General features: G+C 36.1%; 1 protein-coding gene across 1 annotated transcript; it reads left to right on the top strand.

The window, feature by feature from the left end:
* Positions 1–1,896: 1,896 nt before the first annotated feature.
* Positions 1,897–24,657, top strand: LOC104615072 (DCN1-like protein 2). Its single transcript, XM_010289246.1, has 6 exons — positions 1,897–2,111; positions 5,265–5,433; positions 8,055–8,185; positions 20,798–20,880; positions 23,271–23,367; positions 24,107–24,657. The coding sequence occupies exons 1-6, from the start codon at positions 1,937–1,939 to the stop codon at positions 24,184–24,186; spliced, it is 735 nt and encodes a 244-aa protein (XP_010287548.1). The 5' UTR covers positions 1,897–1,936; the 3' UTR covers positions 24,187–24,657.
* Positions 24,658–25,489: the final 832 nt, after the last annotated feature.

Here is a 25,489-nt window from a genome sequence, read left to right on the forward strand (position 1 = left end):
TCGGCCGACTTCGAGCCTCTCCTTGGGGTTTGCAGTACCGGTGTAATTAGCGTTCTGAGAGGGCTCCCGCAGCCTGCCCCCAGCCTGCGCCGGTGCGAAGCGCGCCTCCTTCTTGGGGTTCCGTTAGGGAGAAGGCACGTGAGAAGCCAGACACACCCCCCCCCCGGCCCGGTATGGAGCGTATAGGTACATAGGTACCGCTGTCTGCCTCGCAGGGCGTTAAAGGCAAGGGCACAGTAGAAACTATACTACGTGGCAGAGTACTGGATAGTCGAATGTGTTCCTTCTCTCTCGTTTCTTCAAATAACTCGGTGCTTCCTTTGGAACCTAGAGAATATCCCCACAACGCCTGGCGTAAGCAGGCTTGTGAGAGGTTTCAGAGACCTCTGTTCTGAACAGATCGTCGCTAAGTTTGTTGCTGAAAAGAAGTTTATGTAGCTGAAGAAGATGTTAGTGCAGAGAGACTCTCGTAGTAAGCCCTTAATGAAAATTGGGAGGGAGGGAGGTTACGCAGAGTTTGCCGTCAAAGGATGATTGAATATTTTCTTACTAAAATATGCTGCAGTTATTTCTGCAGCTCTTTTCTCATGTTTCTTCTTGTATAAAAATGAATTTTACGTGTTTCTTCCTGTATAAAAATAAACTTTACATGTTTCTTCTTATATAAAAATTGAAAAATCTTGTAGGAAAGACCAAAGTCCTTATCTTGTTTACACGATGTGTTTCTTGTCTCAGGACCATCTGTAGTCAAGGTATCACCATCCATATGTGTGCAAGAGATAACAAGTAAATTGCAAGATGGTCCTATGTTTACTGCTTACTGAATCAGGATTTGGTTTTTCCCTCTGATATTTTGAGAGACCAGTAAATTTTCTGTTATACCTGATGATTTAAGCAGTGAGTGAGTGAAATTTAGACAAATTTCTTAGCTGAAGTGTTGTCCCAAAACATGTGTTAAGTATGTTTTAACAAACTTGGAAAGTATCAGAATATAATAGAAGCCAGAGTTTGATTTAAGATATCTCCTTCTTCTTCCAATTTCATATAAGGAATAATGTTCAACTATGTCAGTAGCAAATTTGCTCCCTATAAAATCCCTGTTCCCACCTATTGGGTTTTCTAGAAGCTAGGGATGTTGTGTAGATATGGTTGCTGCAATTACCTGCCATTAAGAGAAACATCTTACTGGTTCCTGTATACCACTACAGTAGGCAGTTTTGTTGTTTAACGTACTAATAGTATAAACATCTTCTTCAAAGTTGATGAAGTTTTAGATCATGTATACAGCTATTTCATAGTCTTGTTGTAACATTCAGCAAATCTCTGACACACCTGTTTTATCTATTTTCTTTTTGTCTTATGTATTCTGTTTGCAATGATTTCTAACACAAAAAAACGTGATAAATGCTTCTGCTTTTTTCAGCTGATCACTTAAAATGATTAAACTTTGCATTGTTCATTGTTGCTAGGAAAATGTTAGGAAAACTGGTGAGTTTTTCTCCATGTCTGAAGGACTTATATAGAATCTGAGAATCTACAATTTCTTATTTGTATAACCACTAGGCATATTTTTCAGAAGATAACCATATTGTTCTATGATGAAACTTGTATTTACTGCTGTAACATAACAGAAAAACTTATGCATATGTGAGCAATAAAGCAGAAATACAAATTTATTACTGCCAGAATATGTGCTGTCATTTTAATTTTCAGAAGAAAATGCTGTCTTTTTTAACTGCAGAAGAACAAGGCTTTGTCTTCCAGTAATTCTGAAGTGAAAGTTGTCATCAACAAGAAAACTAAAACCTTTTAAAGATAGGCGTTAGTAATAGAATGCTGAAACAAACTTCTGGATTAGCTTCATTGGCTTTCCTGCTTCTTTTGCATCCCAAAGCATAAGCTTAAGTCGTCACAGAAGGACAAGGTCCGCCAGTTTATGGCATTTACCCAGGCTGGTGAAAGGACTGCTATATACTGCTTAATGCAGAATGAATGGAAACTAGAAGTGGCAACAGACAACTACTTCCAGAATCCAGACTTGTACTACAAAGAATCCATGAAAAATTCCATAGACAGGAAGAAATTAGAACAATTGTATAATCGATACAAAGGTAAGGTTTTTTTGTTGTTGTTGTGGGTTTTGCCTTTTTTTTTTCCTAGTTTTTTTGTTTGGGTGGTATTTCTGCTTTTCCCTCTGCCATTCTTAAGGACTTATAGAGAAAGATTGCTAGCTTCTCACTGTGTTTGTGGTAGTGAGATAAGAATGAAAAAGGTTTTAAATGCTCTTAATGTTCACTACACAACTTCTGTAGATGTTCCTGTAGAGTTTAGAGTAAATTCACAGTAGGAAATTAAACCTGTCATGAGGAAATAGTGTCAGCTGCATATGGTGGAGAGTCATGCTTATTATGCAACTTATTTGATTTATTGCCAGTGGCTGCTATTAAGTATATGTAGAATGTACTTTGTGTGGCAAAATAATACATATTCTTATACTAATATTTGGGGGACATAATTTTGTTCAATGATAGTAGTGTTTCTATACATTAAAATAAAAAATGTTTCAGGTAACATTAAAGCTAGGAGTCAACAGTCAAATACGCAAACTCAAAAACTGGTCATGGAAACTCTACCCTTGTTTTATTCTTTGTGCTGGCATATTAGAGCAAAAGGGATGTGCCTGTTCAGAGAGGCTTGGAGGCAAAACCACCGGGAAATGGATTAAAGGCAGAGTTGTTGCTTTTCCATTCATTGTTATTTTACAGCATGGTTAAAAAGAACAGAAGAAGTAAAAGGAAAAGATAGTCACGTAAATAAAAGAATGTACGTGATCCAGGTAACAGTGCTGTCTGAAATGTGGCCATCTGACATGAATGTGTGCATTGTTCATTACATGTTCGAGCAGAGTGGGCTGGAACCATTACCAGCCCCTGCTGAGATCCATACATCTTGTGTTTTAAAAGATGAACTCCTAACAATTACTGAACTATGATTTTATGTACTTTTCTATTTGCAGTATATGGCATGCTTTGTATACACTTTATCCTGTTCTTATGATATTTTTTCCACCCTTTTTTGTTACTCTTTACGTCATGTGTCCTATTTTAAGAATAGACATTCTTCAATATTTTATTATTATGCGGTCATGAATTTTGTAGGGACAAAGTATCAGCAACACTGTAGCATTGTTGGTGGTTGGACCTGATCTTAAAGGTCTTTTCCAACCTTAATGATTCTGTGATTTCCTTTGTGAAAAAAAAATCTTAACTAGAGAATCACTTTTTTTATTTGTTTTATATATATATGTGTAACATATATACATAGATAAATGTTTTGCTTGCTCCTTGCATGTCAGTCTTAGAGAGTGCTAGGTCAAAAATTCATAAATGCTACTAAGAAATTATTATTGATAATTTTCTATCAGTGGCAAACTGCACCACTTGGCTTTTGTGAAAAAGTCTAGTAAGTTTTATGTCCATGTTTTGGTTAGCAGCACACCTTTGCAGTTCTAGTGCTTTAACACTTAAGTAAAGTTGTAAAATTGAACAAAACCTTCACAGGATTTGAGAGAAAACAATAAAAGTTTTGGTTAAGCACCTTTCCTTTTTTCATATGTAACTTAAACCTGAGTCCTTGGCCTTGTAACAAGGAATTCCTTTGTCCTACAGGGCCTATAGAATGTTACATACATTGCACTGTATTTGAAATCTGAGAGGTCTTTCATTTTCTGTGCTGTCTTTGTGTTAGTTTTCTTTCGTGTTTATCCAGCAGCTCTGTCAAAACAATAATTTCATTTTTGTTCCTGGTTACCTGGATGATGTGAAACATGAGGCTAAAACAGTCCTTGTTGAAGTCTATCAGCATTTTCCCACTGATTTCAACGCTAGTGCACTTTTTGCCTTTGGTTCTTCAGTTAGTCCCCAAATATAAAAGAAATGCATTTTACGTGTCTTAGAACTAGATCTGGCATATAGTGGAATAGATACATTTACTTGTTATTCCTGCTCAAAGGTGCCTGATTTATACCGTGGGTGCAATTCTTTCTTTAATGGGTATAAATCTTTTGTTTGCTACATTAACTTCCTCTCTGCATTGTAGCATTTCTTCCCCTTTACTACTGGCTGGAAAAGTGGAAGAGATGTTAGCTTAACACCTAAAAAAATCCCCAACCAAAACACCAAAAAAAAACCCCACCAAAAAAACAGAAGAAATTTTTCTTTAGACTTGATTTTTTTATCAACTAATTGGATAAGGACTTAAAAAATAGCATGGTTTAAAATCTTACCAGTATAAGGAATTAGTCTTAAATTTACTTCAGGGATTCTTTTCTATATAGCCCAACTTACAATACTGAAATGTCTTCCTGTCAAAAGCTGGGAAAGACAGTTTTGTAGTGTTCAAACTGTCAAACTTTGAAAACTAGAGGTGGTTTGGGGGTGGAGGCAGGGTTTGCTGGTTTTTTTTTCCCCTCTCCAATTATTTAAGTTTACATGCAGGGGGTTTTGTTTGTTTGTTCAGGGTTTTGGGGGCATTGGGCGTTTTGGTGGTGGGTTTGGTTTTTTTTGGGGGGGGGGCGGTTTTGAGAAAGAATTTTGTTACAGAGTGTGGTTCTGACATTCAACAAGGTAGTAAACTTAGTACTACTGAAACATAGTATTTCCCAAATTGTATTGCTTAGCTTAGGACCCTGTTACACTAAGGTATTGCTTGAGCAATGTTTTGGTAATTTCCCTGACTTACAATTAAATTGGTAATTTCCCTGACTTATAATTAAAAAACAAAAGTGTTTGAGTTAATTATGGTCTTTAAACAGTTATAGCAGATTATCATATATCTCTATCAGGAGGAAAATCTGTGGGTTCACTTGGTAGGTGTAGTTTTTTTGGTTTTGTTTTTTGGGTTTTATTTTGAAGCTTAATATATGCTAACCAGTAAATATATTGTACATTTTGATGTGTTTATGAGCCTTATGGTTTTTAGATGTAGTCAAGCATCTCCTCAGTTAATTCAGATCTTTCAGACAAAACTATTTCATTAACGTTAGCGGATGAATTCAGGAAAAAAGTTGCAAACCAATTCCTAGGGAAGTTTGCAGAATACTTAAAGATGCTCTTCAAGGTGCTTCTAAAGGTAACTGGATTTTAAGTGAAGACATTTATGAAGCTTATGAAAAAACAAAGACCTGTGTTATACAGTATATAAAAGCTGTGCAAGTGATTGTTTGTAAATAATTACAGTTGTCTTCTTTGTATTTCTAACTGCAGACCCACAAGATGAAAATAAAATTGGCATTGATGGGATTCAACAGTTCTGTGATGATTTAAGCCTGGACCCTGCCAGTATCAGTGTTCTGGTTGTAGCATGGAAGTTCAGGGCAGCTACTCAGTGTGAATTCAGTAAAAAGGAATTTGTTGATGGCATGACAGAGTTGGGGTAAGTATCCATTTCTGCATAGTTCATAATGTAAGGCCTGAGCTCATTTCTGTTTAAAACATTTTTAATTGAATTAAGTGTGAAGCATCAAAAAGCTGGTAAGGCTGGTGCCAAGCTTAACAGGTGCTAAATGCCTGTAGTGTCCTGTCTTCCTTAAATTGGTGCATTACTGCAAAGCTTTAACAATGATTGCAGTAAGGGTGAAGCAGAATAATTCCTACCTGTACAGCAAGAAGACAGACAGATATGCTGATCTTTTCATGTAATTCATATAAACATATGCATGATAGTGTTAAGGTTTTGAGTTGGATTGTGTGCTGTTAAAAGCTGAAAGTCACTGGAGGTGTACAAAGGAAAAAAAAGTTCAGTCAGTGTTGAAGCAGAAAAGAAATAGGAAAGCAGAAAAGAACCTTCAATTCTTTCCCTTTACCTTATCACCACCAAATGCAACTTTTTTTTCTTTTCACCAGTTTTACAAACCATAGTTGTCTCTTACTGCCTTGTGTACTAGGTACTTCATTTGTACAGAGTATCTATAAGAATTTGAAATAAAAATAAGGTTGTTTACTCTGACTGTGATGTAACTGATAATTTTTTTTTTCTTCCTGGATTATGGAGCTGTTCTGGATAATAGACTTTTGAGATTAGATCCCATTGCCTCTGTTTAGCAATAAAGTCAAGCATTTATCACCATAAAATAATAATTTGTGTATAGCTTTTCCTTGGAAGATATGCAGTATTTCTAATATATAGAGGTGTCAAAATGATTTTTTTTTTTAATGGATTGCATTAGACAGGTGGAGAATTAGTTTATTGTGCCTTTTTTTTTTTTTTTTTGGTAGCTAAATAATTGATCTTAGAATGGTGCCTTATCAATACCTTTACAACAAACCAGCTTCTAGCAAATGTGATGCTTGTTTCTTGAGCAGAGGTCCTAGCAATTTGTTGTTACTGACCTCACCGATTATTGTCTTCTTTTTAAACTTTCCTTTTTAGGTAAGGGTATTCAGAAACTGTGATGAAATAACTTTTTATATCATCTGAAGTCCACTGCTTTATTTTGTCCCTTTGGGTAGAGACTGTAAGAATAATTACAATTTTCCAGCCATGGAGAGCAGTCAAGTGCTCATGCTGTTACATTAAAAGCTGTCAGTAGTATTTGATATACTGATTAAAAAGGTTTTGCTAAGCGACCTGTGGCTTCTGGCTTGGATTTTGTTTTGTAACTTCATTGTCATGTTACTCCTATGTCCTCATGACTGTCTCTGATACAGTTCCACAGAAGTCTGAGATTTTTATCTCCTTCTGCTCAACACACACTATAGTGTTCTTGGGAGCATAATCATATCATACCTGCTTGCCACTGGTATGCTGCTTATTGAGAATTTGGAATGATTTTGTTACATACTGGAGGTGCAGTGTCTGTGGGTTTTGGCATTGAACATATGTGAAGACTTGAACGAAAAGAAATCCGCTGAGTCTTAGTTCATATAGCACCTTTAGGATACGCATGGAAAAGTATGATATTTGTCCCTATTGTTAACTAGATTAAGTCCCCATGGAACTGAAGTTCTCAGCTGAAGACTGTTGGCAGAATTCTTTATATTTTCTCCACCAGGTACTGCTGGAGGCCAGAAAGATACTTATTTTTATCTGTACCATGCAACACAGTTAAAACTGCATCTGTATTTTATGGATTTTGCTGCAGTTATCCATCCTTTAATAAAATTGTTCTTGAATCTTAAATACAAACATTTAGCTACTGAGAACTTTCAAACGCAAGATGATGATAGCTGCTTCTTTGAAACCTATTTCCTTCTCTTTGAGTTTCTAGGTACAATTCAAAATACTGGTAATAGCCTATAAACCTGGAATATTGATTTGATTCTTTGGTGTGGGGGAAACCCTTTTAAAATTGCATCTTGTCAGCTCAGGTGCTTTCACTGATAATGCTCCAGTCTTGTGTTATTAAGGGATGTGTTTCTGTTTGAATCTCAGTAACTTGATTCTATCTTGGCTTACCTGTTCCAGGCTGTTAAACAGTTTGTCAGCTTTCAAGCTGTCGTCACAGGCTTGTCTTTTTCCCAGGTTTTATCCACAAGTGTTCCGTAGTGGGGACAGAATGACTGCAAGTAATAGTTGATTTTGTTGAGAAGTCCTCTAATGTTAAGGTTGACTGTAAACATAGTATGCAGCTTTTCATTTCGGTAGAGCAGGGAATAAGTAATATCTATCTAGATTAAGGCAAAAACCACACCTGTAAAAGGCGAAAATATAGCAGGTTTCAGTGAGGTTTATATGTTCTTTAAGAACAGAATGACATCTATTGTTTGAGCTCATAAACTCATGAAGAGACTGAGAAGAAAAGTTAAACCACTGATTCCTATTTGGATTGTGTAACTTAATGGATGCCTATATATAACGTTCCACTTAAAACTGTTTACTAAACACATATGAGTGTGTATATTTTTAGAAACGCTATCCAGAAAGATACTTTGTTTTTATCTTAACTGCTGTTTTATTTTGCTCTGAAACTAAACCTTAAAAAATATTAAAAAGTGTAGAAAAAAAGGTAAAAGAAATCTTAAATATTTACAAATAATATAACCTCTCTTGAACAGGTGTGACACCACAGAAAAATTAAAAGCTCTATTGCCAAGATTGGAACAAGAACTAAAGGATCCAACAAAGTTCAAAGATTTTTATCAGTTTACCTTTAACTTTGCTAAAAACCCTGGACAAAAAGGTCTAGGTAAGTAAAAAAAAAAAAAAAATCGAGAAAATATCTACAGACAGTGAAGTCAATTCCAAATGCTTCCAATAATACAGTTTTGTCATTGATGATTATACAGTAAATTCATTATTGATTTCTTTCACTGACGTCCTCTTTCCCATCCTCTTTCAATTAATCTCTTCTTTAATGTCCCTGTGGTACAGATAATTTAATGAGGTTTTCTGCTCATATTGACATTCTTTCTTCTCTTGTAAAAGGAAGTTCCTGCAGTTCTTAGAGACCTGTCATTTTATTTTTTTTTTTTTAAAAGACTGAGCTAGTGAGCTCCTTGTGTTTTCCATTTTATTCAGAACAGAACTGAAATAAGATGTCCATACCAGCTTAAAAAGAGGGAGAAAACTCTGGGCAAAAGTTACTGTTCTTCTAAGAATTTTTAGTTTTAGTTCACTGTTTTTATGTAAAGTTTAGAAAAATAATATTATGGGGTAGGTTCAAAGCTAGTGAATAGAAATAGGCATACAGTTTGTAAAGTATTAAATTATTATTCTCTATAAAGTTTGAGATTTTTCCCTATCCATGCCTTGTATTGTTGGAGTAAAATAGATATGTTATTTAAATTCCAATGCTTTATTCTCTTCAAATCAAAAATATCTATAGTTTGTGAAGAGATGAAAAAAATTGTAAGAAGAAATCTGATACCCTTTCAGATTTATGTCCACTTTCAAAAGACATTGTGTAAGAAGGGATTTAACTCTTTTGTGTGTAGAACAGCACTGTACCATCATCATTGTTCTCTTTGTGCAATGGGTTTTTTTAGCCTAGCCACTTTAACTCTGTGTCTGTGTTGCTTGACGAGCATGTTAATAAGTACTCTTTCTCAAAAGTTGTTGGATGAGAAGTGAGATGGAGGAGCAGAATATTGATTTAGACCTTCTCAACCAGAGGCGTCTTTTCCACAGTCTTTCTTGGGAATTACTTGGAATAATCTCTCTTTTCTTTCCCAGTGTCTTTTTTTCTCTTCTTTTTAAACTTTTATCCAGTTTCCATTCTTTATTTTTTGCAGCAATTTCTTTTTTCATTATATGGGTCACTCTTTCTCATGGGTCACATGCCACCTTTCCAGACACAAAAATGAAGTAGTCTTGTAGTGATTCTGTGAGGCTGGTTGGAATTCAGGTCCCTTAGCTAGTTGTTCCTTTTTTGTCTCTTTTCATTAAAAAGTCTAGTACTTTCAGATTGCGGAAAAGGTAAGTCAGATCCAGCTGAGGTTGGAATTTATGGGATACCTAAAGAAATACTGCAAATGGCTTCCTGTTTTAATTGGCTCAGTTGCAACATGGAACTCACGTACTTGGGAAATGTCTCAAAAGCTTTTCACCTAAGCCTGTACAAAGAGAGGAGGAGGGAAGGCAACCCAGCCCAGATTATGGAACTGAATGTTCTGTTTATTTGACGTGAGGAGGAAAAAGGAAACGTACTTGTTTTCCATAACTTCTGTTTATTTGGTACAGAGGCCTTTTTATTTGTAAGTCTGTCTTGTCTGTTGTATAAGACTGATACTTGTTGGCAATAGAACACCCGAGTGCCTTCTTACACTAAGAGTTGAAGTATTAGCGGGAGAAAGAAAGAAGTGCAAAAATTAAAGTTAAGCTTAAAATAGACTGTAGAAAGAGTTGATTGGAACTGTTGCTGATTTCAGTTTCCAGGAATTTTAATAATTCTGGTAATACCTACTGTTTCTTAGCTTCAAGTAGTGCTTAGTTGTTACATGGCATTATTTTGATGATGTCAGATTTTTTCTGGTTTTGCTAAGATGATTCTAGATATTAAATAAATATAGGCAGGTGCCACTGCTTTTATTTCAGTGGAGATAGACCATATTTCTGTCTGATGTGAACTTGGATCACTATAGGTCGAGTAGAAAAAGGGTGCTAAACAAGCGTATTGACTAATACTACATTTTTGGGTGATTGAGGCCAATGATAACTTATCAAAATAAAAATTAACACGGTATGGGTTTGGAGTTGGAATATTTTCAGGGAATGCCATTATATTCAGCGTAGCAGAGAGATGGAGGAAAAAAAAAAGTATACAGGTTGCTGTTTATATCGTACTGCTTCCTGCTCCAGTTATTCTGAGAGTTATGCTTGTTCTCTTTCAGCAAAAAAATTTCAGTCAGTTATCTTACAGGAGTGTCTGTATGAGCTGAGAGTTCTTGTTGCTTTAGCTACTTTTAATCTAGGCTTAGGTGCTTTTCTATTTTACGTCCTCTTCTCTGTATACACTATGTATTTACTCCTAGAACTAGTCCATCTTCCCTCCCTCTTTCCGCAGCTAATGTACAGGTGTTTGGTATTTGTGTCCCAATGACTGTATGCCCTATTGTCAAGGAGATGCGGGGAATTTATCGCATCCACATACAATGTCTGTTTCTCTCTTACTAAGTTTGGAGCCTGGGCTCAAGATGCTTTCATGAATTCAGTCCAGATAGCTAAACAGAACGTACAATTAGGTTTGTTATCAAATGAGATGGTATAAACCTCTGCCTAGGTCATCTTAAGGTGTTGACCTCCCCTTCCTCCCCACACGCACGTTAGATGGCATGCAGTGCTACCTAAGCATGGGATGCTGCAAAGCTACTGTCCTAGCTGCTTGCTTTCTGGTGACATGCTGCCATGTGTGCTTGCCTATTCATTTCCATACATTCACATTTGAATTATGACTTCGAAGGTAAGAGGTTAGTAAGTTTATGGAAAGTAGGGATGAAAGTGAATGGTTTTAATTAATGAGGTGGAAATAAAGGAATTATTTCCTGACTTTCAATTACAGAGTATTTTAATGTGATTTTTCTGGGGCAGGCAGTATCCAGTGCTTCCTCTTATTACACTTAGAGCTTAAATCACCAGGTCTGGTGATAGCTGTTGCACTCGTCGTTTAGGGGAGTGATCTGTAGGCTGAAAGAATATTGCTTGATTTTCAGATATACACATGACCTATGAATACACCTGTTTGAAAACTAAGAAAATTTGACATAGTGCCAGCAACAAATGGGAAATTCTTATTCTTAGCAGATTGTTAATAAAAACTTTTTATAAAAGAAGACATAATTAAAATGGTCCTTCTGTTGGATCCTTCAGGCTAAGTGCTAACGCTTTTTTTTTTTAACAGAAATAACATGTGAGACTAGATCTTACCAGAAAAATGTCTATGATAGGCAAAGAAGACTCATTTATGCAATTATTTTTCATGTTTATTTTATCTTAACATATTGAAACTATAAGAAATTACTGAAATACCTCTAAGATATCCAAACACTGATGCTTTTGTTATGAGTCATGTTCATTGCTCTATCAGTATTTTAATATGTCTCTAATTACTTTTTTAAAAAAAAATATATTTCTGCTGTTTTAAGAAGCCATAAGCAGCAGTTACTACTTTATTTTCTGCCACATGTCCCCTGAAGAACATCAGGAAATACAGCGATTCATGGATTCCTTCTTAATACGCCAGGTGGTCGTTCAATTTATCAGCTAAATTGAAATGCTTATATACCAGAGAAATGCTTTTATAGGGTATTCCCTTACGCCAGACAGGATCAACATCTACCAAAACTGTTCCTCACAGGTGTTTGTCTAACCAAGTGTTCAGCGGTATGCTAGCAACATATACTAACTTGCCTTTTCAGTTTCTGTAGTTACCAGCAAGATTTGAGATCTGGTTGGCAGTGGTCTCCTGGCTGAAAAGTTTGGGAGCTGTTGCCTTCACATAATACAACCTTAAATTTCCGATGGCATGTCTCATACATCTATGTCCGTGCTTGCTCAAACCTATTGTTAGATTTTTTTTTTTCTCACATATAACTTAAATATATGTTCCTGAATTCTTCAGTTAGATACTTAACTGTGTAGAATTCATGTTTCCTTAGAGGTAGTAACAACTTTTACATATTTGGCAACTATGTATGTGTCTTCCCTTAGTCTCTAGATTGAGTAAAGCCGACTACCTTGATAAATTTTATCTTCCAGTTCTCTGATACTGGAATTGTGTCTTCCAACTCTCTTTTCCTTTGCAATCCAATTGATCTAACATTCTCTTGTCCTGTAGTGCCCAAACAAGCTAGATATCTTCCAGGCGCCTTAGGTATTTTGCTCCTTGTTTTACATCCCATTATTAAATTTGCTTATATTTGTAACACTGATACTGTCTGCAGTTTGTGATCTATTATATTTTTGGTTTCCGCAGAACTGCAATGCACCCAGTTGATTCTGATCTTCTATTTCTGCCGTCAGTTATTCCCACTAGCTATATCACTTTGCACTTCTCTTTAATGAAATCTTTTTTATTTACCTCCAAGTGGTTTTCCAATTTGTCCAAATAGGTTTGAATTCTACTCACGACCTCTACCATGCTACAGTTTCTTCAGGCTTTGTATAAGTTGCAGATTTAATAGAAGTTTTCTTTGTTGTATCGTCTGAGTTACTTAAGTGTTGGACAGTGTTAGATTCAGGAGTGACCCCCATGGATGTTTACGAGAGAACCACTGAGGTTCTTCTAGAACCTCCTTTGACCTCTATGAAGTCTCAAAGATGGCAGGTAGCAGTTTGAGGTTGCTTCAGCATACTGAGATGAGTTTCACCATGTGTAGCTTCACTTTGGGCACCACTGCTTTCAGACTGAATTTCTAGAAGTTGTTTCTGAGATTACTGTCAGGTGGAGCGTATCTTGAAAAAAATCTCTGTATATCCCAAACATTTCTCCCTTGGGAGATATCAGCAGGACACATAACATCTTTTATTACACCAGCTGCCATTTGTAAGGGAAGGAGTGGGAAGGCACAGAAGCCCTTCTTAGAAGCTTTTTTTGGTGATAGAAGAATTTTAGTGATACTCTACACCGTTGTCTTCACGATGCGGTGGATTTTGCTCCAGGAAAGCGGTCTGGGGGGTGTTTCCATGCAGTTTTGTGTTTTAGCTATTTTTAGAACAGCCTGTCTTCCATTGCTTTTTAATTTCTTGTTCTTCTACTGTTCCCCTCAAAACCAATGCAATAAATTCTGCTTTTATGTGATTGTTTGGGAAGAATCCTCTCCAATAAATTCAGTTACATCTATTCTGTCATGCCCCCAAAATAGGCACAGAGTTCAGTACACTGATACTCATTCCTAGAAATAGGACTGCCTGTTATAGGAGTCTCTTTTCCACAGTTCATGTAATGATACCAGGGAATTTTTATTTCTCTTTATATCTGCAGGACCTCTGTCTCTATAGTCTCATCCAACTGAAACGTTTCCATTTACTTTTATTAGCTTAATATTGTCAAGTAGTATCCTTCAGTCTGGACACATGCTGTTTAAAGAAGTAGAAGTAGTACCAGTCCCCGATAGGTGATAGTTTGTGTAAGTAGTGAGATGCAGGAGGCAAAAGGATATGGCATAAAATCCACTATGATTTTCTTTAAGCAGAAAATGGTGTTCTCATTAATGTTACTCAGGACCCAACTGTCAAGTGTCTTTCAAATATATCTGAATAGATTTGATTATTATCTGAGAAAAAGATGGATGCTTATAACTGTTAAGACTGTTGCTGTCTAACTGGTGGACAGAATTCAGGGAAAAAAGATAGTAAGGCTTCCATACAGCAGTGTCGCCTCAATGGCTGCATATTGGACCTGGCAGGCATAATATTTAGACATATTAAACTTCATCTGAGTGATGTATGTATTTTGAGATAATGGTGCAGTTTATTAAGGTCCGGTTTGCCCAGAGACTTTTGCAAAGAATTATTATGCATAACAGTGATTCTGACTGTTAATCTGTTCTCTCATGTTCTTGCTGCTATATTTAGTATAATAATTTTTTAAGTTTTGCATGGTGTTTATCTGGAGAGGTTTATCTCACCTTCTACTCCCAAGTTTTACCTTTTTCTACTGCAGTCTGAGTGAAATTTTGCATCCTAGATCTTGGTTGATAAGTGTACTGAAGAACAGGATTATAGATCTTTTGTCCTGTTGTATACAGAGCAGTTCAGATTTTTAAGGACACTGTTCAAGCCTGAAATAAGGCCTTAGTTCCATTTTTCTTTTTTTTTTTTTTTTTTGTGAACCTGGTATTTATTGTGAATCTCTTAATGAATCTCCCTTTGAGCCCTAACAAGACGTGTTCAGGACATTCCTCATGCTCAGGAGTTTACTACAGTTTGTTTCAGCACGGTGGAGGAACTTAATGCATTCTTTCATGGTCTTCGACTTTCTACATGGAAACAAAAAGCAGATTTGGTCTTTCATCACTCCTTTGTGGTCCCTTCGCCTGCTTGCTGGCTCAAAAGGTTGTGCTTCCTTCTCTCTGCCAGTTTCCTGGGATCAAGCAAGAGATGCTACATGAGGAGGGCATTCAGACTTGAATCAAGTATTACCTCAAGACCAGAAGAATGACTATCTTTGTATCCGGTATGTGGACTTCAAGGAGGTTACATCTTCTGTGAGCAGATGAGTATAATGTGCTCTTTTTAATTGAAGCAACATCAACTTTGGCTTTCATCATAGCAGTGGCAAGTTTCCTTGAAGAGACACTTAGACATTAGGGAAGGATATCTTTTCTTTTTCTTTTTCTTTTTTTTTTTTTTTTTCCCCCTAGCTCACTATCAAGGTTTCCTCAATTTTCAATGAAGAATCAGATTGATCCATTTGTAGGATGTTTGTAGGAGTGAGTGGATGGAAGAAGTTGAGGGAGTTCAATAAATGAATTTCATGTTTACTTTGGAAGAGGTCTGTGAATGCTGTATTTCAGGTATTTCAATGGCCTTGGTCTGTGCCTATGGTCCTTCCTTTATTTTTGTTTACATTTTTCTTTTTGTAAATGCCAGCAATTTAAGTGAAGCTTGGTATAGAACAGGGTGCTCTGATCAAAAAGGCCAACAGTAGCAGGAAAGGTGTTCTAGTAATGCCTCATTGATTCATTTACTCATGTTTGGCTCTTATTTGGGAAATGTATATCCAGTCAACTTTAAGTCATCTGTTGTAGTTTATCTAAATTGTACATAGAGAGAATTACGGAGGCGGAAGGATTTTGAAACTGGCTACAATCAGGTTCATTAGGGTGCACTTAAATTGATGTTTAGATAGCTATCTTCTTCTAAGCCTAGCTCACATTCAGAATCAGTTTATCTGCTTTTGTGCAGTTGATGCTCAGGATAATAAACATGAAAGGTTCTACGTGGAATCAGCCTGCTTCAGCGTGGCAAATACTGAAATGGAGTTAATAAGCACAGTCAGACCCTGCCTGATTCCTTCAGAGCTCTTCTGAAATCCACGTACTGTGCTTCACCACTCTTCCCTGTCCACCACAGGGACTTAATTCTGACGCTATGCACTAAATGTCCCCTAACGTACAGCACTGGGAAACTCTTTGCTTATGGCTTTGCGGGGTTGAATGGATCCAACTCAACTGGATCCTGAGTTTGGCCACTTACAGTATTTGTATCATACCCTTTCTTTGTTTTTTTCCTTCTCTCTTCCTTCTGTGGGGGATCTCCTACTTGCAGATAAGGGCTATTTTGCTCTTTTGGCTATTTGGTGAAGGTTTTTTAGGTTGAATCTTGATGGTATTTTATTGTTATTTTGCTATGTGGATTTTATTTGTTTGTAGAAGAAGAAAACATTCTGATTAGGAAAGAAACTAATTCTTCTGTCCATGTTCTTAGTAATTTGGAGGCCAAAGAAGACTCTTAAAATCATTCAGAGATGAGGAAACAAGGTATCAAGTAACTCGCTGAATCTTGCAAGTATTCATTTGATGTTTGTTGGTCAGGTAGTGTGATAGTCCAGTTGTTGAGGTAGATTGACACCAGTTTTCACTGTTCCCACATCTGCACCCGTTTCGGCACAGTGTCCAGGAATTCTGTTGAAACAAAATAATTTTGTGCAATGTAGTTTTTGTTTTAGCTTTACAGATGTATGATACTTGCCTGTCATCACAGATAACAAGAGGAAAGAGATCAAAGAATATCAACCAAATGATACTTTAGGGCAAATTATGTGACTATAAAGAAAACACCTGAAGTTCAGTCTCTTACAGAGGCTAAATATGTTTTTGCGAGGCAATTGAATGATAAAATAAATTTCTGTGTCTTGCAGCTGTTCAGGTTAATTTCTGTATGCAGTGTTGGGAACAGGAGAGTTTGACTACTCTTGTTTTCAAAACTGTAAGTTTTGGTTAAAGCATTGGGGTGAGAAAGCCTCAAACAAAGGGACTCTTGGCTCTGAAATTTTCACATCCAAAACTGTTTTGGTGGCATTTGTTTCTTTTGTGGTTTGTTTGTGTTGTTTTGTCTTCTCCCCCATCCTTATTAACTGGTCTAATAAAAGTAACTTTTTCCTTCTACAAGCTTTGTTTACTTTCTTTACTAATTTGTTGGTTTGTGTCTGTAGATGGACTGCATAAGGCTGATGCATCCCATTATTGGGGGGGGGGTGGAGAGAAGATGCCCATGTAGTTTGAGAGAGTACTCTGCATAAAACTAATTGGTGAGCATTGATGCATATAACAAGCTGCCCCAAGTGTCTCAGAGAGATGACATATAAAGTAGCAAAGCTTTACAATATTGATAAGAAGATTAAACATCAATAACGGAAGAAAAAGTCAATACTGGGACAATCAGTTAATCTCAGAAGATGAAACTAAAATAAATTATTTGTTTCCAAGCTTTAAAACTTGATAGACTCTACCATGGTAATGTACAGATCCTAGTTAATAGGCTAACTAGGGATTATGAGGGCAACAGTGGCTAATATTGAAGTATTCTTATAAATAACTAAAAGATTTTATAATATCACTAGGAGGCCAATGCAGTGCCTTTAGCCTTTTTTTCTTTAAAGTTATGTCAGTCATTTAGGTGAATTAGTTTTAATATTCTGAGAGCTTCAAATATGATTGCATGAACAGCTCTGTTGATAGGGCAGTCTGACAGAGCTGGAAAGCAGTATTTATTTGGCAGAGGATGACGAGTGCTGGAGTCCCAGAGTGCTGTTTTGGCACAGCAGGTCTAAATGAAATTCATTTCATGTTCCTCATAAATCCTACTCTCCAGCCAATTCCTTGCTATCAGTTGATTTATCTTTCTGTTTTCTTACTTCCTTGATTACTTATGTGCAATGACTTCATTGCCCTTGTCCAAAATAATAGCAAAGGGATGAGGAACTTAATTTGATTTTTTTTTAACTCATGCTTTTTAATGTAATACTGATTTTTTTTTTTTTTTTTTTTTGTTAAGATAAGCATTTGATCAAATCTTGAAAGTAGACACAGGCTGTCTAACTGATAATGTATTTCTCCTGCATTAATTGTGCTAATTTGTTATCATTTCAATCTTTCTGTTCAATCAGGGTAGAAGAGGCTGAGTTTTTTTTTTAAATATTAGAATGAGGCTTTCGTGTTTCGGAATAGATCATACTGCATGCAAAATGCTTTACTTCTGATTGTGAAAAGTTGATTGTTTAAATAATTCAAAACTGCAAAGAAATTTTAAAACATACTAAAACGTGTTTACTATAATAAACATTATTTAGCAAAATAATGTTTAAAGTAATTAAAACATTATTTTACTAACCTTTTTCTCCTTCTTGAACATTATATATATTTTTTTTTAGTAATTTTAGTTTTAATAATTTTGTAACGGTAATTGGTATCACTTTTAGGTGACTCCATTCTTAGGGTTTTACTACAGAAAGCTTTATAGAATCTGTGTGTAGGCACAACTAGACTAGATATTCAGAAAGCTGAATATCTAGATATTGAAGCTTTGTTTCAGTGTATGCAAAAAACTTTGGACTATAAAGCCATTATACTGAAGGGGCTGCATGACACAACACTGGCTAGATATTGACACTGAAAATATCCTGGGGTGAAGGAAAAGTTGAACTGTTGTGTAATGTCCAATTTATGATGTGGTATTTTTATGAGGTTCTTTAAACGTTAACCATTTAGCAGTTTTAAGTTTTGGATATGAACATGGATGTTTGCAATGAAGTCTCTTCTAAACTGGTCCTTCATTAGGCATTAGTTTCCAGAGATTCATGCATCTGTCTTTTCCTTTCCCTCTACAGACTAATGATGCAAGTTTTGTAATGTGGGAAGCATATTTTTATAATTGTAGTTTGACTTTATTTTGTTTGTAATGATGCCTTTGTATCTATGCAGCATTGGAATAGGTATTCCTAAAACTGCCTAAGAAATCCATGCCTTGCACAACCATCTTCCTGCCGGGATGCAGAACTCCCATGGCATGAAGATAATTTTTTTCCCTCCATAGCTTTTAGTGCTGCACTGGTTGTAGCAGATACACAAACTCCACAGCATTAGTGTTGATTGATACTACTGTCAGCATCCTGACGTAGAACTGGAACTCTGTGTGACTAGGTCTTCCCTTTAAAGCAGAGAAATCCTCTTTTCTGTGCTCCAGTGCTAATTTTTTCAAACTAGGTAGGGAATTGTCTTTGAACAAAAGTGTAGCCATATCCCCTGAGAATGGGGACCTGAAGGCCTAATTTTCTCACATACTTTAAGATTGTGTAAACTGGCATTACCACCAAAGGTGATAGTCCCATCTAGTCCTTTTGTTCAAACATCTCTTGTGTTAGTTTGTGTAGTTTGCAGTGAAACAGATGAGGAAGATTTAAAAAAAAGTAATCTTTTTCCCTTGAACTAATTTTAACCAAGACCAGGACTTCTCTCCATGTGCTTAGTAGGGAGAGCAGCTGCAGCGTGGACCAGTTTCAGGTACTACGGAGTGGCATCCAGAGCAGGATATGCTTTTGTTGTACACTATAGTAAATAATGCCTGTATCTTTGTGCAGGAGAATCGATTTGCACACACATGTAATGTTATCCCTCAAGTATCAACTTAATTAAGATAGTATTTCATGTGCGTTGTGTTAAATACAATTTTGCAATAATCGAGTTCACCTCAACAATACTAAATTTGACACACACCCAAATAAACCAAGAAAGTGTGGCCCATTCTTTCCCTTTTAACTTTTTTGTGGCACCTTTAACCATCTTTGTTTCCTTGCCTGTACTTTCTTCCTTTTTCCAAGGAATATTTCATCAGAAGTATAAAAACTCCTCTGCTATTAAAGTGTTTTTCCTTCCAAGGGCATTTTGCTTAATGTTGTCACGTGATAGATTTGCACAATTGGCTTGGACAGGTCGGGTCTCCATAACGAAGCCTGAGTGAATGGGAACAAAGCCAGTCACTTCACAGTGACATTTAGAAACCCTTAAGATTATTCAGGTTTCTCCCTTCACATTTCTTCTGCTTTTCATTTGGGGTAACAGATGTGAGTAATTAATCTGCCTATCTAAGCAGCAAGTAAATGCTGTTAACTATTCTCTTCTACTTACTTTCTGCGAAAAGTGAGCATGGTGGCAAAGACAGGAAGGACTGGAAGAAGTTTCTTAGGGCATAAGCAAGTTCTGTACTGAAAAGCGCTCTGATCACAGTAGAACAAACACCGGCAGCCCTGTCTCTGTATAGCGAGGTACAGGCGTACTGCATTTCTCTGCATCTGAACTCCTGCACTTCGCCTGGGCCCCAGCCCGCTGTGGCACAGGCTCTAGGGAACTGGCTATGTTAAAACCTGGAACATCTCTTTCAGACCTGAAATGTGTGTCCTTTGGCTTGTGTTGTGACATGTACAATTTCAGATACCTTTGTAGGTGGAGCTCAAGCTTCCATCTTATATGCTATGACAATACATTCTATTAAGTTTCGTGTTTTCTTTATACTTAGTTTACACGGAAAGCACAAACTGAAATCTTTTTGTGGTTTAAGAAAGGCTGCTTTATTTTGTGGTTGCATAGCAGTATGCCTGTATTTAGTGCTCTTAGGTATTGTGAGTTGCTGGGAATGAAAATAGGCCTTCAAGAAAACATCCTTTCTACCCTTATGCTGCATCTAATATTGCTCCTACTTTTCTACTTGAATGTGCTGCATCCTCCTGTTGGCCTGAGCTGAACTCTGCTCTCAGATCACTAGTCATGGTGCAGGATAAGGTCTGCTTTCTTGGACTAATAATTGCAGTACTGGATGTAGGTGTTTATATTGAAAATTCCAGAAGAAAATAATTATTGCTGTAAGGGGTGCTGTAGAATTGTCATGCCCCAGACAAATCTTTTTATTATCTCCTCGTGTCCTTAAATTCCCTTTAAAGTCAAGCGTGTCTAAAATGCTATAAATTAACAGGAATTGGCAGCTGCAGACTTAAATGTTTGGGTTTCTATCAATATTTGCTGTATTTGTATGGGTTTTTTTATTTGTAGACAGAGTTATTGATAACTATTGTTCTGTTTCTGTAGATTGAAAGTGGCTTTAATCCGGCGCTGCTGGATGATGGCAAAAAGATTTTAGTCTTTATGACTGCGATGTTCAATATGCAGTTAATACTATTACTGCTTGTCTTCTGCGTTTTGGGTCAGTGAGAGTAGAAAAAAGTTCCTTATAATTTTTGTAATGATTTTAAAAGAATGTTATTCATTTGTATCATAATATACTGAATGTAGCATTAATTATTTAACCATAAGAATTTTATTGCATATAATGTGCTGTTAAAATTTATGTGTTGCTTTGTCTCTTGCAGATCTAGAAATGGCAATTGCATATTGGAATCTAGTCTTGTCAGGAAGGTTTAAATTTCTAGATCTTTGGAATAAATTTTTGTTGGTAAGTATGTAACAGTATTCATTCCTTCCTATCTTCATCCACAGTAGTCTGGCTTGTAGGCTGTGTGCTTACAATAAAGAAAAAGACAGGATGTCTGAATCCTTGCTTTGAATTGTTTCCTTTTTGAAAACTGATATAAAATAGTGTTAAATCAAGCCAAATTAAATGTTCTCTATATAATCTTATAATTGAGAAGAATGCAAGAAGGTGTAGCCATGCAGTAGACCATTTTGCTTGCTTGCTTGATCCTGTATCCTCCTACTTAGGAAAGCTTCTGCATGAAATGAAGCCATGATTGTAGACTGAACCCATGTTGTCTTTATTGTCAAGACAGCTGTGATTATTGTCAACCATGTATTTTACTCTGCCTTTTGTGGTATTAATGCGTAAATTCAATCTTTTTAAAATGTCAGTTCTGTTATGACTGACTTAACCTGAGAGACTTTTCTTTTTAAGTGAAAGTTCTTGTCTGAGTAATTATTTTGACTCATTTTTTAGATAATAGTTGTGAACTGATCTTGACAGCCTTTTATTACCAGTGCAATTCTGTGGGCAGTGGAGTAAAGATGCATAATTTAAACTTGCAAAATATTCTTATTAAAGATCTCACTCATTCATCCATGTTTCCACATTTGCATTTCTATGTACTTGCAAAAAAAATACTTTACATAATGTTACATAATGTACAATTTATCTTGATTTTTTTTTCAATTTATCTTTTTATCTGTAGTTTAGGAGAATTAAGAAGTCTTTCTGCATTTTGACGCATAATCACCAATGCTTAATAAGGAAATTGTATACTTTTTGCAGTATTTTCTGAAGTTTTTTCTAAATTTTTGGACAATATATTTATTTTATTCACTGAATAATGTACCAGTTTCATCCAGAGAACTTGTGAAAACATTTCACATTTTAACTGCCAATGTACTTAACACGTCCAAATTCAGATCTACAGATGTAACTGAAGAAAAGTCCTAACATTTTTTTCCCACTTGGATATGTAATCAAGTTTGTTACAACAGACAGTTCTGCAGATCCCTACTTCAAGCAATAATCTAGATGATGCAGTATAAAGTGTCTTACTTTGCTACAAATATATAACCTGAATGTTTACTTTAGAAGAAATGTTTAGAGTAAAAAAAAATCAAACTGAGAAAGAAGCAAGTTAGGACTCTTTAGGATGGCGGGGGTGGGGGGGAGGTTCTCATTTGTTTTAAGGAACCCTTTCCAGAAGGTATGTTTGCTTGGCATATTTTTTGCAGTCAGGATATGACATTTGGCTTGAGTGAGAGGACATGTTTGCTGTTGTGTTGAACATCAACCTCATTTTGATCAAACTCCAGTTTTTTGAGATGCCATTTGTTCTTCTCAATACTTTAGAGTATTACTGCTTAAAAAAAAACCCACAAAAAAAAAAGCCACCCACAAACCACCCCACAACACAAAACCAAAACTACAAACACAGAAAAACCCCAGCCCTTCACTGAGCAAGTCTTTGCATGCAGTTGCAACTTTTTACTGCAAACCAGAACTAGGTGTTGAAATTTAATTCTCTATTAATCACGTGCTGTCTTCAGGTAGTACAGCAGCATGAAGAGAGGAAGGGAGATGTGAATGGTCTGACTTGATCCTACCACTCACAACTGCTTAGTAATTGTGTTTCCACGCACACATACTCTTCTTTAGAGTGCTAACTTTAAAAGCTGAGAGAACTGAGGAGTTTTTTTGGAGTGCTGCTCAAACTGGCCAGGGTGGCAACTAGTACTTGTGAACGGGGTGATTCAGAAAGAGTATGTTTGAAATCAGACAAGGAGGTGGTAGTGGAGAATAGGACAGACTGGGGAAAAGGAGACTGGGCAGAAGTGGAGCAAATGCAGGTAGTCGCATTATGGTGAAGGAGAAAATAGCTGAAGGGAGGCTGAGATGATGGATCCGGAAGGCAGTCTGGGAGTGAGTCAGAAGAGTGTAGGTGCAACTATAACCAAGTTGAAAGAGAGACTGAGTAAGCATAAGTAAAAAAGGGTAAGGAAAAAGGGCTCAAGTTGAAATGGCAGAATGCTAACCCATGGCTGCGCAGTTACAGAACCTGGAGTAGATGCCGTTAAAGTAGTGCATTTGGTTTATTCTTTTCCATAACAAGTTAGGTACACACACCCTAAAAGCGGAACGGAAGAAATAAAACAGCTGTCAAAGACTTCTTACACTTTTTTGCTGCCTTTAGTTGCAAATTATTTTGTAGCTTACTTTGGAAGCTCTGAACTTTATTAAAAAAAAAAAAAAGAGGAAGAAATGCTTGTAAAATGTGTATTTCTGTATATGTCAATATAAAATACTACTGTGGAATTTGAAAGTAGTTTGGATTGAACAGTACCATTTTTCCTCCTTTATAGGAACATCATAAAAGATCAATTCCAAAAGACACTTGGAATCTTTTGTTAGACTTTGGAAATATGATTGCAGATGATATGTCCAACTATGATGAAGAAGGTAAGCAGTACTTGAATATTTTCAAAAATTGGTACAGCAGAATTAAAATATTGCTATAAACAAACAACAGAACATGCTGCTACCTTCTGTCTTTGTTTGTTTACTGTTAGATGTTTAGCTGCAAATATAATGTCATACTTGTTGCCAAAACAGTAATAATAAGGTTAACTAGTTTGCTGTAATGGGTAAATAGAAATAAAGATACTGTCAGACCATGATATAGCACATGCTATTTCAACCTGTTATGCTACAAGAGTCTCAGTGAAACTATTCTTTGTACAAAAGTGCTGCTAAAAGCAAGCTAATACATCATTTCGCTACTTGCAAGAATGTCTACATGGGCATATTTTTTTTGCTAACCTAAAAGCAATTTACACTCTGTTACTAATCCTGCAAATGCTGTTTTGGAATGACTGTACAGAAATATTTCCTAAGTTATGAATGGCTTTAACAAGAATGCCATGGGTTTGCTATCAACTAATGTTTACAAACTTTATAGTGTGGATTTTTATGCTTTAAATAAGTTTTGTTTGTACTAAGAAGTATTGCTGCAGGAAGAGATTGAAATGTTAATTTATTAGTTAGGTGCTTTTTTCAGGTGTTTATCATGTCATGCACGCTAAAGCTAGACTTAGCCAGAAATATCAAAGTGAGCTTCTGATCCTTTGTTTTCAGAGACTACACCAATTTATTGCTGGTAACAATACATTAATTTCTGAATCGCTTGACTTCTCTTTAGGAGCGTGGCCTGTTCTTATAGATGATTTTGTGGAATATGCACGACCAGTTGTCACGGGAGGAAAACGTAAAACTTCCTAACCCCAGACTTGTCTATATGGACTAAATGTGCACTCTGAACTGCATTAGGTAATGAAGATTTGTTGACTGATAACTGTGCACATTGTTGCTGGTTTCAGTGGTCGTGATGAGATTCAGCAGACAAAACTGAAGTTCTTCCTTTCTGCCTAAAGAAAATGATGGCTGACATGTGGACACTTCAAGAACAAACTCAGAAGAGTTTCTCAGAGACAAACAGTCCAGGCTGTTTGTAGGCTATTGGCTTCAATTGTTGTACTGGTTGTATCATATAGGATGTAGATTTTGCATGATTTTATACTTTGGAGAAGTTTAACTAGAGGCCATTTCATTAAAGTTTTGACAGCACAGCATGCCATTCAGTTCATGATCCAAAGTGAACACCAGCAGTTACATAAATAAAACTGTATTATATTGTACTTATATTAAAAGCAGTATTTGTGGTACATAAATTAAATCCCTAAATAAAACTTATGCAGTATCTTGTATTTTTATAAAAGTTAGTTCCATGGATCTGTCCTAGTATAGGATTGTCACAAAACGGAAAGAACACTTATGCTTGTTGCCAAAATTTTAAATTTGTATTTTTAAGCCCTAGATGTATAGATTGATTACGTCCACCTTTCTGTTTTCTCCCAGTGAGATTAATTTCCTCATTATTATTCTTGAAGTGCTTGGACATGTAACAGTAGCATTGCTGAGGAAGGGCTGCTGCTCTATGCTGTGTTGCAACTCCAGCTTTCTTTATTAACCATTTTAAGTAGACATTAAACAACCAAAGATGCTTTTATAATTCATGTTTGATTATCATAATTCAGTTAGTCTTCAACTATGTGTTTATTTTAAATAATGACCTGGTGGAATATAACTTTTAGTTGTATTTGTAGCCTGAAACATACCGTAAATTCTAGTTAAATGCAACATAGTTATAATGCAAATCCTGGCACTTCCACAGAAAATAAATGTGAATAAGCCCAAAGACTTAACTATTTGGCTTCCACTTTGGACAAGTAGTTAGGAGTAAGGAGACTTTATATTAATGATGCTAAGCATTCATGCCTCTGGATGTATTGTGCATTCAATTTTATTCATTTAAGGGGGAAAAAAAGAGTAAATTAATGCAGTGTCATTGATCTCAAGGCTAGTGGAGTTGGACCAGTTTTCACCAAATCGGAATTTGTTCAGTCATTTGTTTCTCCCCTTTCACCACCCATCGATTATGTAATGTACAGAGAGGTCAGTCTTTCTCAACAGTGTCTTCCAATGCCTAAGCACAAAAAAGTTTTACCAGAAACTATTCAACATG

The sequence above is a fragment of the Phaethon lepturus genome, unplaced genomic scaffold (genome assembly GCF_000687285.1).
Source record: "Phaethon lepturus isolate BGI_N335 unplaced genomic scaffold, ASM68728v1 scaffold39686, whole genome shotgun sequence".
Classification (NCBI taxonomy): domain Eukaryota; kingdom Metazoa; phylum Chordata; class Aves; order Phaethontiformes; family Phaethontidae; genus Phaethon; species Phaethon lepturus.

What these genes read in the sequence shown, in the direction of transcription:
- LOC104615072 (XM_010289246.1), top strand. Translation starts at nt 1,937, where the DNA reads ATGGCATTTACCCAGGCTGGTGAAAGGACTGCTATATACTGCTTAATG. An exon ending in GATGGCATGACAGAGTTGGG is followed by an intron (nt 5,434 to 8,054) that starts GTAAGTATCCAT and finishes TCTCTTGAACAG; the next exon opens with GTGTGACACCACAGAAAAAT. An exon ending in GTCCAACTATGATGAAGAAG is followed by an intron (nt 23,368 to 24,106) that starts GTAAGCAGTACT and finishes ACTTCTCTTTAG; the next exon opens with GAGCGTGGCCTGTTCTTATA.